The 13,661-nt window shown below is 40.7% G+C and overlaps 2 protein-coding genes across 2 annotated transcripts; both read right to left on the reverse strand.

The window, feature by feature from the left end:
* Nucleotides 1-356: 356 nt before the first annotated feature.
* Nucleotides 357-5,635, reverse strand: LOC124671659 (tRNA pseudouridine synthase Pus10). Its single transcript, XM_047208004.1, has 15 exons — nucleotides 5,519-5,635; nucleotides 4,359-4,711; nucleotides 3,830-3,953; nucleotides 3,625-3,739; nucleotides 3,348-3,493; nucleotides 3,185-3,256; nucleotides 2,670-2,738; nucleotides 2,511-2,591; nucleotides 2,327-2,446; nucleotides 2,162-2,236; nucleotides 1,905-1,985; nucleotides 1,413-1,486; nucleotides 1,236-1,296; nucleotides 962-1,017; nucleotides 357-709 (listed from the first exon to the last, which is right to left on the reverse strand). The coding sequence occupies exons 1-15, from the start codon at nucleotides 5,633-5,635 to the stop codon at nucleotides 631-633; spliced, it is 1,623 nt and encodes a 540-aa protein (XP_047063960.1). The 3' UTR covers nucleotides 357-630.
* A 2,466-nt stretch (nucleotides 5,636-8,101) lies between these two features.
* Nucleotides 8,102-11,484, reverse strand: LOC124671660 (GDSL esterase/lipase At5g45670-like). The gene is made up of 3 exons (XM_047208006.1): nucleotides 11,217-11,484; nucleotides 8,457-9,188; nucleotides 8,102-8,369 (listed from the first exon to the last, which is right to left on the reverse strand). Exons 1-3 carry the CDS (start codon nucleotides 11,482-11,484, stop codon nucleotides 8,155-8,157), a joined length of 1,215 nt encoding a protein of 404 aa, XP_047063962.1. The 3' UTR covers nucleotides 8,102-8,154.
* Between the last annotated feature and the right edge of the window lie 2,177 nt (nucleotides 11,485-13,661).

The following is a 13,661-nucleotide window of genomic DNA, read 5'->3' on the forward strand; positions in this document are numbered from 1 at the left end:
ATTGCCTGGGAGAAGTTATTCCAAAGAAACACACAAAGCAAGTCATAGGATGGCTTGTGCTACGAGGTTGGAGCATTCCTTTACAGAACCACTGTTATATCAGCCACTTTTAGAATAGAAAGATGCTGCGGGCACCGGTAGTTGGATAATGGCTACACATGGCAGTTGAAATAATTCAATACTTTAAGAAAAATATAAAAAAATGCCAAACGAAACTAGAAGAAATGGACACATGGCTATCACCCTCATTAGGTAACTTCTCAATATTAAATTTATTCGCCGTTAATCCAACTTTATGCAAGCTTACAAGCTTTCCATGTGATGTTAGTACTTTCTCTTGTGTGGAATATGATTTTTAGTACAACGGCACAAGGTGACATACAGGGTAAACACTGGAGACAAACGATGTCAGTTCCTCAATTTCCTCAAAATTGTTGATGGGAAAGGGTACACATTGGAGCCCAATGGGCTCAAAGTCCTCAATTTTCTCAAAATAGCTATGCAGTGGATGAAAAGAAACAGTCCGTCATTCCTACCGCACCCGCCCACGGCATACTTCTTCCAGAGGAATCTTGGCTTATGAGTACGTCTATCTTGGCTTATGAGTAGGTCTCCTCTACCAATAGCATATTATTGCAGCAAGTCCATCTTAACGTCAGTGACATCCAGTTGCAGTATCTCGGCCCTGCAACCTACCATGGCACCAATACTGCAATAGCAAGAGCACAAGACATGTGCAAAGAAGCTAATCAGAAATTAATAAAACTGTACACTAATACTGTAAACTCAATTATTATTATTATTGTTATTTTTATCGTTATTACTATTATACAGATGAATGGAGCTTGAGAGGATGCACGCTTTGTTGAGCATGCATTGCATGTTTCTCCGAGTACAATAGGGTGCCACATATACCTGATAACTAGCAAGGAACCTACATATAGAGAAGAAAGATGGGTACCTTGGGTTCGTGCGCCCAAGATCACCATGCACAAACTCCTTAATGTATGTTCCAGCCTGTAAACACACCGCAGTTGATCAAACAGGAGAGAAAACTATCGAACATACATTTTATATTTGATGATGTTTTCTACAACAATATTAACAGAGGCATCCAGCAAATGGTACATTTTTCTACCAGTTACGACATACAAAACCAGAATGTATAGAGACAGATAAGAGATAACCAAAACATACAAAGACAAATAAGCCTGCTAAAATTGGCAGGATGGTACCTGAGTGCATAAATGCAGCAAGTAATAGTTTGAGCTGCCCTCAACTTTCTCAATCTCCATCCTGATTGAAAGATGAATTGCTGTTTCTCAGATGAATGAAATATAAAGTGGGTTTTTGAAACAAATAAAAACTGATGAAATGGATTATATAAAGCTGGAATCTGCCTGAACTCTCACCAATGTATAATCCGTTTTCGCTCTAATGGACTTCTTCGATGAAGAACCCTTATTGGGGTATTTTGTATAATTTCCTACAAGGTAGACAACAAAAAGATGTGTGTATTTCACAGAGTGTTGGCTTACTACATGAATAGCAAGATATGAACAAAAAATAACTGAATAAACTCAGGTACAGTAGCAAGTCGCAGTCAGTTTGTCACATATATATGCATGACAATTAACTTGCCAGTTGCCATAACAAATACATGGATGCATCAAAGAATATCGATTCTGTCACACAAAAAACAAAAACAAATCTAGGCAAAGTTCATCGCATCTTACGACACACTTATTCCAAGCTACCTGCCTCGATCCTCCCTGGCTAGATCAAAGAAACCCAAAGCTTACTGCGACACATGGTCAGATGCGACACGCAAACTTATCGACAGAAGAGCAAATGAATAGAATCAAACATTGTTCTACATTTACTAGTAATAAGCAAATATGTACCATATCCTTAACAACAGAAATCTTCTGCAGGTCATCATCCGTCAGAGGCCTAGAAGTCCATATGAGGGCAGCATACTGCTTCTGTAGACATGAAGTAAGAGTAAGCCTTGATAATCAGGAAAAGATAGCATATTTTTGCAAGACACAACAACGTGTTGGCTGCAGGCAATAAAGTAATGTCACAACAGATGTTAAAAGATAAGAACAACTAACATATCATTTCAGCAAAATGACACTGTCACTAATTAATAGAGCACCTGTTTCTCTGCTTCTCCTTCACGCATCATGGACCATATTTCACTGTCTGCTAAATTGAGATTTCTAACTCTCACCTACAAAATGTCGAGTCATGAGCACATCATATGCAATTTGTGTGCAACTATGACCTACAATGTCAATCCAGCATCAGTTTGATTCCTTACATGTTTCTTCTCGGAGCTATTAATCTTGTCAGCAATTTGTTGAACTTCATTCGCAGATGGTATAGACCGCACATTTAAGACTTCAATTAGAAATGGACGACCAGATCCAAGCATCCGTACCTGTGTATGCGAGACATTCAGCATATAAAACGCTGATGGATATAGTTCGAATTTAGAACATTACATCAATATCTTCTCTTCCAGCAGCATGGAACTTGCAGCCATCACCTCTGCAGATGGCACGGACATGCTCTCCTATTATCTCCTACAAAAAGGCGAATGTTGTTCAGCTGTACTTCTCTTTGTTGGGTTGGGACTTTGACTCTGGGGCAGTGTGTTTTACCTCAACTGATGCTTCACCCATTCTTTCATCATCAATTATCCAACATGACTGACTGACATTTCTTGAAAGCTGACAATGGAGAACAGTATCACGAGGGATTCAGAACCTATTTTGAATATCAACAGGTTCAACTGAAGAGCAAAACATACATGTATTTTGTTTATGTCTACTGAGCATAGCTGAACACATACCAAGTGGCATAAAATTGATATTATGGTGGAAAGGGAAAACATTCCCTCTTTAAAAGAAAGATGTTTGATTTTTACATGACAAAAACATTTTTCGTTACTCATAACAACAAAGAGTTGAATCTTTGTACCAAGGCTGGACAGTTAATTTACAGAACTGCATAACTCTGGATGAAGTAACTCTTCGAGAAAGCAGTGATTGATAATTAAGAAGTCATTTCATAAGTTTACGATTAGGGAATTAGTCCTCGCTACAAAAGGTTCTTTCTACTTAGATTGGCACATAATGAATTACAGAGGTTAAAACCAAGGATTAGTTGAAGATACCTTCAAGTATCTTCCGCCAATGTATATGGGTGACCTTAGGCAGGATATCACAAGATCGCATGGTTTGACCACCTGAGGGAGAAATCAAGTAAATTGATCTAAGTAACAGTACAATATATGGTCAACTTATTGGATAAAGCAATAATGTAATAGAACATGGCACCTTCTCAGGAGGCAACTGAAATAAACTGCAGAACTCCTTATCTTGAATACCCTCAAGGGTCTTGTGGATGAATGAATCTGTCTCACTTAATATCTGTTTATCATCATATGTTGAATTCCTTCTAGTATCAGTTCCTTCTCTTGACTCTGTTAGGACATCAGTCAAATCAACGTATGAACGAAAATTAAAAATTCTGAGGAATCCAAGAGGGTGATATTACTTTGTTAGAACTGAACACTTATAAGAAATTCACTGTATTTTGGCAGCAAGTACTTACCAGTTTTTCTTTTACGACTACTGTCATTTGGCAATAAACTATTAAGCTTCAGTGAAGCATCATCATGGGTATACGTTAAGCGGATTCGAAATGAATTGTTACCATGCTTAACATCCTGCATGCATTTGTTTAGTCAAGCAATTATTGATTGTAGAAGATGTTTTCATCATCACTCCAAGCAACACACAGTCACAGAAGCACCTACCAGTTGTTTCTCAAGTGATGGTACTATCAAAAGTCTCAGGGCCTCCTTGACTGACATGGTTTGTTGAGAAAATATTTCGTCCTTGAACCAATTTTCATTGCCATATTTCTGTTTCATATATAACCTATTAAGAGGCAAAAAGAAAACCACATAATGAAAACAACAGTTCAAAATCATCAGATATTTTAATAACATGAAGATCAGAATGAAACACACAAAAAAAATCCACGTATATAAGAGCAGGTAAGACATGGTCTTACATTGTAACTAACGAGTATCCACCAAAACTAAATGGAACTTACTTCTGTGAAATGTTTGTAGTTGAACAAAGTTGTAAAGTTATTTTAACATTGTTTGTGTCAAATTTAACCATCTATCCAATTTAGACCACACGAGTTCAGCTTTTTGATATGGTTAATACATACTATGTGATGTCATTTCCGTGAATTACCATTGTCACATTCTATGAATTAAGGGTGCTACAGAAAAAAAAAAACGGAGGCAGAGATTCTCAAGTAGAGATGGTTACCTCATGGCACGTTCATTAGCTGCTACAACTGCAGGCAGTGAAATTTCTAAAGAAAACTCATCGATTTGATAGTTCTCTCTTTGGACTGCTTGAGATACCATTGAAGTAATGATGTCAATACGAGAAATATTATCAATTGATGCTACACCATCGTCCTGATGACACGTAGGTAGCAATATTCCAAAGCAAACAGAGCAGCATGTTTCATCCGTCAACAAACATGAGCAAGACCCACTCTTCACGGAATCATCATGCTCTTCAAGAAATGAGTGCAAGACTGACACCGTAAGAGACGTGCATGAGCAGGCATGGCTAAAGGCTCCAAACATGCGAAATATGCATCGGACACAGACCTGCAACATGATATAATGCTGATGATTTTTTCCCCAGTTGTGGATATATGTATTAACAGGCAGATCAAACTGAACAATTTAATGAACAGACAAGCCACTGGACAGAAATAACCAATCAACATATCAAGCATGCTCTCGTACTATCTCCTTCACTCTATCTGAACACAATCAAAATTTCCTCCAACATTTCTATATCCGTCCTTACATCTAGAAACAATTCACACACAGAGAAAATCATGGGGGGACAAATCCCTGCCCATCCACATGAGGCCAAAATATCCGGGAAAAACTGCTCAAACCCTAGGAAATGCTCATTTGATCAAATAATACACACACATATGCATTAATCTAACTTTGACAATAAGTACTGCACAAATACAAAAGGTTTGTGCATAGATGAAATCGATATTGGGGGGGGGGGGGGGGGACCAGGAGATAAACGAAGTACGAAACATTAAATATAACAACAGTGACAATTCAACAGCATAGCTCGGGCAGCAGGGAAGTAGCAGCTTTGTTTAGAAAAGATATCTACCAATGAAAAGCGAGTGCTGGCGCACCACACCAAATGAGGGCCCCCAGAAACGATCTGAATTTGGGGATTTCTTCTACTCTGCTTCAAACGGCTAAGTTCCATCTCAGAGAGAAAAATAGTGCTCCTAACTAAGATGTTATCCGAATCCTGCTCCATAAGCATAACCTTTATCTATGGAACTGCTGAGACTTGGTATTCCTTGCAATCGAAAAAGGCGGCACTCCTGGCATAATTTCGAGAATTAAAAAAACAAGATGGGCGAGGAGCCGAACCCCGACGGAGAGGAGGTGGTGGACGGCGGGGAGCGGCGGGAAGGAGGCCGCCGCGGCCCGCTCGAGGATGCTCCTGGTCTCCGCGTCCAGCTCCGCCGCCGCGGATGTGGCCGTCATGGTGCTCGCCGCGGCTCGTTAAACCCTAGCTAATCCCTCGGTGCAGCGGAGTAATGATACGGAGTAGTATTTTATTTTTTTTCTTGCGAGGAGCAGAATACTGATAGAGTGATAGTCTGATGCTGGGCCTTACCGTGCCGAACCGAGCCTTTTACGCAGGAGGGTGTTCAGACAAAATAAGCATATTTCCTCAGAAAAAAAAACATGCAAACAACTAGATTCAATTGTGTGAAACTAATACTCGTTTCAATTTAAATTAATTGACTTAAGATACAGACGTATTTGTTGACTAAATACATCTATATATATAAATAAAATTAAGTCAATTAATATGAATCGGAGGAAGTACTCAAATTGCTTTTTTATTCGCCAGGTACTATCCTCTCAGAAACCCTAGCCAATGCAATTTAGTCTCCTCCATCAATTGGTTCCCCATGTGGGAATTTGCACATTTCACCATATTCTCTTCATAGCCTTGCACGGATTACCATATCGATGAAAATTTTGCATATTTTACGAGGCTTTTCTCTAATTAATTGCAAGCAAGTCTAATTCCCTATTAACAGTACAAGACGGTTGTTTTAATCAAGTGCATGCCAAATATTTTTTGCACATTCCACCGCATTTTGCTTTAATTAGTTGCAATCAAGTATAATTTCCTTATGAACGGTACAATGCCAGGTTGTTTTAGCCAAGTCATGATATATTGGCAACATAACCGTATGGTAGGAAAATATTTTTGTATGATACTATATAAAAGAGAAGATGAACACGGAAACCATAAGTGTATCGTGGGCTTGGCCCCTTTTTCTTTTGAAACTTTAAAACTTTTGATTTAAAAGTTTCAAAAAATTCCAAAAAAAGCTTGGTGTGGAAAATGTTGCATTCTATCAATCCGTAAATTTTCAGAGCGAAATAAATTTTATTTGTCCCTCGGTAAAATGGAAAATCAAGATATAAGTGTACTATTCATTAATGTTCATCAACCGCAAAATCTTGGTTTAACATTTTTATGATAATAAAATATAATAAATTTCATTCTAAAAATTTACATGCTTGTAGATTGTGATATTGTCAACATCTTGGTATTTTTTCTCCTTTTAAAATGTTTGAATTCAATTTTGGAATGTTTAAATAATGGCCTCTATGTAGCCTGAGCTAAAAACAACCAATTCTCGAACGAAAATAATAATTTGTTAGAAGGCTAAACCTAGAAGTTGGTTCGACTTGATCAGAGATGGTTTGTTGTCAATGGAGGTAAACACAAGAATTAGGCTTGTTGCAACCGATTATAACAAAATTTGGTAGAATGTGCAAAAAAAAAAATGAATGTGGTGATCTAGGCAATGTGATGAACATGATGTGGTGAAATATGCAATTCCCTCTCTCCCCCTTTGGCCGGCCTTTCCCGGCGTCGAGAGGGGTGGGGAACTTGATCTATGGATGGAGCTTTTAATATAAAAAATTAGCAGATTGGTTTTGGGTTTTGCGGTTGTCTTTATCTAGGCCATCGTGTCGATGGAGACGACAACTTCTTCAATAATTGTTCTTCGGCCCTCCTTTGACGGCGATAGTTCCTTCCCGACATCAATGGTGGTGTTGGAAGATCAAATTTTTCTAGGTATGATCCTTCATATCTTACTTTATGAGATCGATTTTGGTGGTTTTTGATGGTTGCCGTGGGGAGGTTTGTCATTGCAATTTTTTTTTCTCGACTGCTACGTCCTCGTCAATGTTGTTTCGTGCTCTTGGAACCCATTAATACCAACCATGTTGTTAAAGTTCGTCTTTCCTAGAATACCGGTGGTGATACACTTGCTGATGTTGGTTGATTGTTTTATTAGGTACGTCGCGCGCGAAACCTTGATATTGCAGCTCAAAATCAAAATTATGGGAAACCCTCGTGGTATTTATAAGTCCGGGGCTATGTCATGGAAGAAGAAAAGAGTCTAAAAAGCTCAGTGATTTTCTAGTTTCTTTTAAACTTTATTTTATAATTCTGAAAACAGCTCATGTGTTTTTATCATATACTATTCGCTACTATAAATATAGGGATTTGCTAGTTCTCGGCTAACTTAGTGCTCAGTCAAGTCTTACACCTTTTGATTTGCATCTTAATTCGTGTTAGTCATGTGTTGCAAAATGAGAATGAAATTTAGTTCGACCTGAAATAGTCACACCCATAAATATACTATGGTATTGATTCTTTATAAAAGTGTAGGAGTCCTCGGACGCAACTTGCAGATTTTCAAATGGTTAGTACAAATTGTGTGTATACCCGAATATTTGTTTTGAAAAGGAAAAAAACAACCCAAAGTCACGCGAACCTGTACAACGAGCACGCCGATACACGACATTTGTCAAGGTCACCTCAACCCCTCATCTCTCCCAATCCCGGCACTCTGTAGTCCCACACCACTACTTATTTCACCGGCACCAACAAGACACGGCGTCGCCGGAGCCCGTATTCGCAGGTGGCCGGCCAGACCGTTTTGCAGCTATTTCTCCACGGCTACAGGCTACAGCGCCGCCAGCCTGGTGATGTTGATGGGGTGGACGTACCGCCCTGAGTCGGCGAAGAGCGCCAGCGCGGCCACCGCCGACGCCGTCTCCGTCGGGTGGAAGCCGTCCCAGAAGAGGTAGGCGGCGCGGTCCGGGCACAGCGTCGCCGACCTGTCGCACTTGGCCGGTCCCAAGATCCCCGCGCCGCCGCAGCACCCCGTGTCCACCACATCTGCCAAAGATGACACCGTCAGAAAGACGATCGATCCCGACAGTGACATACATATGTGAGCGCGCGTGTTACAGCCGGTCGACTTACTCATAGTATCAGGTGCTGAGACGGTGCTGTTGAAGACGGAGTCGGCCATGGCGGCGGAGTCGCAGATGGAGAAGTTCATGTCGGCGAGGCCGGCGCTCAGGTCCTGAAGTATCGAGAGCAGCATGCGGTAGAGCTGCCTGGAGAGGCTGTTGGCCGTGCCGAAGCAGTAGTACCCGTCCAGATCATCCTTCAGCCACCCGGCGAACCTCTGCGACGGGCAGCACCCCACCAGCGACGGGCTCACGATGCTGAACTTCCTCGCCCCGGCTGCGTACAGCTCCTGCAGGTAGCTCCGGTAAGCGGCGACGAGGCCTTGCAGGAAGGCGGTGTCGTTGCGGTTAGGGCACGAGGTGGCGTTGCCGCCGACGTACTCGAACAGGTCGTTGCTGCCGACGCTGATGAAGACGAGCGACCTGGAGACGAGGTCGGACGAGCAGTTCCCCATCATCTGGACGACCGACGCGAACATGTCGAGCTGGTCGCTCATGCTGTGCACTTGCCCGCACTGCACACACGGAGAGAGCCGAGAAAGTGAAATTTTTACGGGTGTGTATCGAGACGAATTAGCTAGCGCAAAGCGTTTGGTGGTGCGTACAAGTGCTTTGCCCGTTACATCCTGCAGTCCTGAACCTCCTGATGCGAAGTTGATTCCGCTCCTCATCTGTTCAATGATTCCCTCGGGCGGCAGGGATCCGTATGCTGGTGGGCTCTCGGCGAATCCAAGAAATCGAGCTGTTCACCAAAAGCAACAAAATGTTCACCCTATAGCTTTCGCTTTATGGTCTGGGAAATTACGGAAATTTCTGTTTTTTTTTGGTACTCCATCCAGTTCAATGAATAAGACTTTTTTTTGAAAAGAAAGTAGAAGTTTGATCAAACTTTTAGAAAAAAGTATCAACTACTATAATACTACATAGATATCACATGGAAATATGCTTCATAATGCATCTAACGATATTGATTTTGTATTGTACATGTTAATGCTTTTTCTAAAAACATGGTCACACTTAACATAGCTTGACTTTTTCACAAAACAAATTACACCTTACTCATTGCAACGAAGGTAGTATTATTTCGGAAAACTGAATCGAAAGAAAACTTTAAACTGTTTTGCTATTTCGTAGAAGAATAACTATGGAAAAATATAAGGACCGAGTGTTTAGACTTTAGAACATATATAGTGCCAGCCGTTCGATTTTAGAAGGGATGAGCCACCAAATCAAAATGCCACATGGCAACTTTCCGTTGGTCCGCTCAGTATATTGTCGGGGCGATATTGGCGTCCATATCTATTTATAAGTCGATGTTGAAAACCATTTGATCTAAACATCAAGATTTGTGTAAGTACTAACATGTGAGAAGATCTCCATCTAACGGTTAGGAATATTGAGTGGGAAATAATATTTCTAAGAAACTGAGAAATAGTTACTCCCTAGCTAAAATATGTCTAAAATCATGCACATCATGTAAATTTAGAAAAATAAATCACAAGATCAAGAAATTCTGAGCATGGCTACCTTGACCACATGGACCATTGCATTAGGATTAAATTCTAGTCGTACCCAACAAAATACTGATGTTGTACAAAATTGGACGAAGTGACATATCTAAAATTGGACTAATGAACATCTATCAAAATTAAATATATTGAGCATACATGATCGAGTAGTTCTATGGATCTAACATCAATGTCCTAATTTTTTTTGTCACTTAATTTTTTTATGGATTAGAATGGCTCAAGATATCAACTGAGTTTAACTAAACTTATTCTAGAAAGTTCTTATTATAAGTTGAGTAGAAAATTCAGATTTCTATGGGCGATGTTTCGTTTCCTAACAGAAACAATTTAGTTGGTATTTACTTCATAATTGTTTTAGATGCAATTTGCAAATAACAAACATTGGTAACTTTGAGTTTATTTGAACACCACATAAAAACATGACCAATCAGCTATTTTTTTGAATCACATATATCTAGATGCATTTTAGTGTCTCTTCAGTCATTTCAATTGGTTTGTAGTTAGTTTACATTAAAATATTCAAAATATATGTCAGCAAAGCACTCCCTAATTTTCCTTTTACGCCTATATTGAGTGAATATTTGCGTAGTATAATAGCCACATGGCAACGCTAGATCCTGGCGTTTACCTTGCGCCCTCACTTCCAAAATCCAATGACTGGCAATTCGTTCGCTCCACGTTCCAAATCCAAACGTTGATTCTTTACAAATTCCCATTTCTTCTCTATTTTCTCAAAGGTAGGGTAAACAATTTGACCTCAAAGGTTTACCTCCACCAATTCCAAATCGTACACACAATACCGGTCCCGGCCAGATTTCCGACGTTTTTTTCACTATTCTGTCTGCGCTGTGCTTTCAGTCATGTTGGGAGGCTTTGGCCCCCAGCGCCTAGATCGTCACCCCGTGACCAAAACGACACAGCAGCTTTCAGCAAGAAAGTTGTTCGCATCTCTCGAAGAAGAAAAAATTCTTGTATTCCTTTGTTGCATTTTAACTGTAAACCATATGCTATTCTAGCAAGGTATCTTTGACAAAAACTAGTTCGACTAAAACCATACGCTATTCAGGCCAGAAGCTCCCTAGCTTCAATGGAAGCTAAGTGGCATCGTATTCATAATACACGATAACATAGAATTTTCAGTGTTCGGCGAGTGCGTTTTGTTCAGAACTGGTCATTGAACTCCTCTAACATATAGCAAAAGAATTATAGACTTTGTATATATAAGACCTGAACTGAAATACCTATGTGGTCAGCAAGGTTGTAGCCGTTGCTGAAGCGGCCGGTGGGCGCGTGGGAGGGGTAGTCGACGCCGTAGCGCGCGTAGTTGGCCCTGCAGTCGGCCGAGCAGCCCGGCAAAAAGTTGTTGTTGCCGACGTCCACCGTGGAGTCCCCGAACACGAACATGGCCGGCACGAGCGGCTCCCCGTCCCCGGCGCCGGCGCCTCGCAGCGCTAGCTCGAGCAAGCACAGCGCAACGAGGGCGAACGCCCCGCCGTGCCTCGCCGCCATTGGAGCCCTCTTCTACGTACGTATCCGGCGTTCTGGCCGCCTGGCTTCTCTGGTTCTAGCTAGACCGCGCGTTTGAAGGTGTCACTGGCGTGCGTATATATACACGTACTCTGCCCGAGCAACAAGACTACCTGTATCGTACATACTACCATGCACTTCCTGCCATTATAATATGACGAGAGAAATCATAATAATCTCATAGGTAGATAATCGTACCATTGTACCTAGAATTTGAAAATTACTGATAAATAGATGTTATACATTAATCAAATACTCCTACATGATATCACAGAGAAAGTATCATCTATTAGTGTGTCACTGCAATTAATGATGAGATAGATCATAGTGGTATCATAGTTATAGGTAAACACTGCATCATACCACATAGAATTTTTAAAAATAATGACAAATAAGTCTTGTACACTATTTTGCATTGAGATTCTATAAATAAATAAATTTAATAAGATTATGATACTGGTACTCCTCTGTACCACAAAGGATGTCTCAACGTTGTCTAAATTTAGACGTATCTAAACGCGACTTAATATATAAATACATTTAAATTTAGACAAAGTTAAAACATCTTTTTGTGGGAGGGAGAGACGTACATCAGTACAGAAAATCGTGCATTATAAAGATAGTATCATCTAGTAGTATAATACGATGATATTACTATATCATACTACCTCCGCTTCAAGGAATAAGGCGTCCTTGTTTTATGAGCTTTTTGTTTGATCAAAGATTACTTTAAATAGAGAAATATTATTTGCATGAAATTAGCATCATTAAAAAGTGCTTTTCAACATGAATCCAACGATACTATATACATATAATATAATTCAGATTTTGTTGCTTAACTTTTATGGTCAAAGTTCATCTTGAAATACGTGCGCGCCTTATTCCTTGAAACGGAGGCCCACTGTAACGGGTGAGCCCATATATACAAAATAGTATGGTTAGTAAAGTAAAATATGCATTGCCCAATCATCTTTTTTTTTAGAGAAACAGGGGCACCACCCCCGGTTCCAATTATATTGAAATCATCTTTTACATCGGTAGATTGTTCGATTTTAAGAAATCCTTCGCCGTAGTAATTGTCTACAAAAACAGTATCGTCGAATCCCTCGCCGCGGTAAACGACGCAGGTGATATGCTGCTTGTTCTGTAATGCAGAAGCGGTTAACCATTCTGCATGTGTATCTCAGTCAAGCTAACATAGTACTGTATTACTGTAAACGTCTTGACAAGAGCAAATCAGCAATGCATGGCGACTTGCCATTGGACTGAAGCGTATACGTTTTCTTATGCCAGAGTATGTAAGGCAGTGACTGGTGAATAACTCTACAATGCTTAGTATAGTAGTGGAAAAGGAAGTTCAAGCTTGGATTTTCAGTCAGTGCGCGGTTCCGAGCCGGTTGGCGTATTATGGTTCAGAATACGAGTGCGTACATGCATACAAAAAGCGATATCGAGACGCGACGTCTCCACGCCTCCACGGGGTCGCGAAGCTGGCACTGTGATCGTGAAGTGCATACTAGAACGGGACGTGGTCGGCGTGACCTCGCTGGTCGCCTTGTAGTTTAACCGCTAGCGTATTTCTATGTAAAATTATGAGGTGCTCAGGTACGTGCCTGCTTTCGTCAGGGATTTTTTTTAAAAAAATGGAGGCAAAATCCTTGACATATTCATTAATACAGGGATACAACAGAAGCACATAGATTGGCTGCAGCCAAAAATCTAAACAAGTACCCCGCTGACCGTCATGGAGGACCACCGCCGCGGGGCAAACAGAGCCACCCTCACACAACCCACAGAAGACACACAGAGCACCGAAGCGAAAAGTCGCCGCGGTTGACCGTGAACGTCATCATCATCACTCTGCAGCGACTACGACTTAACCGAAGAAACAACCACCAAGACCTTGCTGAAGTGGCACCTGTAAAATAACGTGTTGTGTTTGTATGTAGTTCTGGTTATGGACTCTCCTATATCTCCGTGTATAGTTTGGAGAGGTTTTGGGAGATCTTAACAGAACAATCTTTCCTTGTAATTGTCGGTGCTTTGACACCTATATTAACACGTACGCGGCCCGAGACAAAGGGTATCGCTTAACCCTAGTAGTTTTCATATGGTATCAGAGCCATCTTCTTCCTAAAAACACATCTACGATCTGGTCG

Source organism: Lolium rigidum, chromosome 7 (genome assembly GCF_022539505.1).
Source record: "Lolium rigidum isolate FL_2022 chromosome 7, APGP_CSIRO_Lrig_0.1, whole genome shotgun sequence".
Classification (NCBI taxonomy): domain Eukaryota; kingdom Viridiplantae; phylum Streptophyta; class Magnoliopsida; order Poales; family Poaceae; genus Lolium; species Lolium rigidum.

Bases quoted from the DNA above. Each gene is read 5' to 3' on its own strand.
- LOC124671660 (XM_047208006.1), bottom strand. From the start codon at position 11,484: ATGGCGGCGAGGCACGGCGGGGCGTTCGCCCTCGTTGCGCTGTGCTTG. The intron at 9,189-11,216 runs GTATTTCAGTTC...TTTGGTGAACAG, and splicing joins CAACCTTGCTGACCACATAG to CTCGATTTCTTGGATTCGCC. The intron at 8,370-8,456 runs GTAAGTCGACCG...CATCTTTGGCAG, and splicing joins CTCAGCACCTGATACTATGA to ATGTGGTGGACACGGGGTGC.
- LOC124671659 (XM_047208004.1), bottom strand. From the start codon at position 5,635: ATGACGGCCACATCCGCGGCGGCGGAGCTGGACGCGGAGACCAGGAGC. The intron at 1,297-1,412 runs GTGAGAGTTCAG...TCTTTCAATCAG, and splicing joins CGAAAACGGATTATACATTG to GATGGAGATTGAGAAAGTTG. The intron at 1,018-1,235 runs GTACCATCCTGC...GTGTGTTTACAG, and splicing joins TGCTGCATTTATGCACTCAG to GCTGGAACATACATTAAGGA.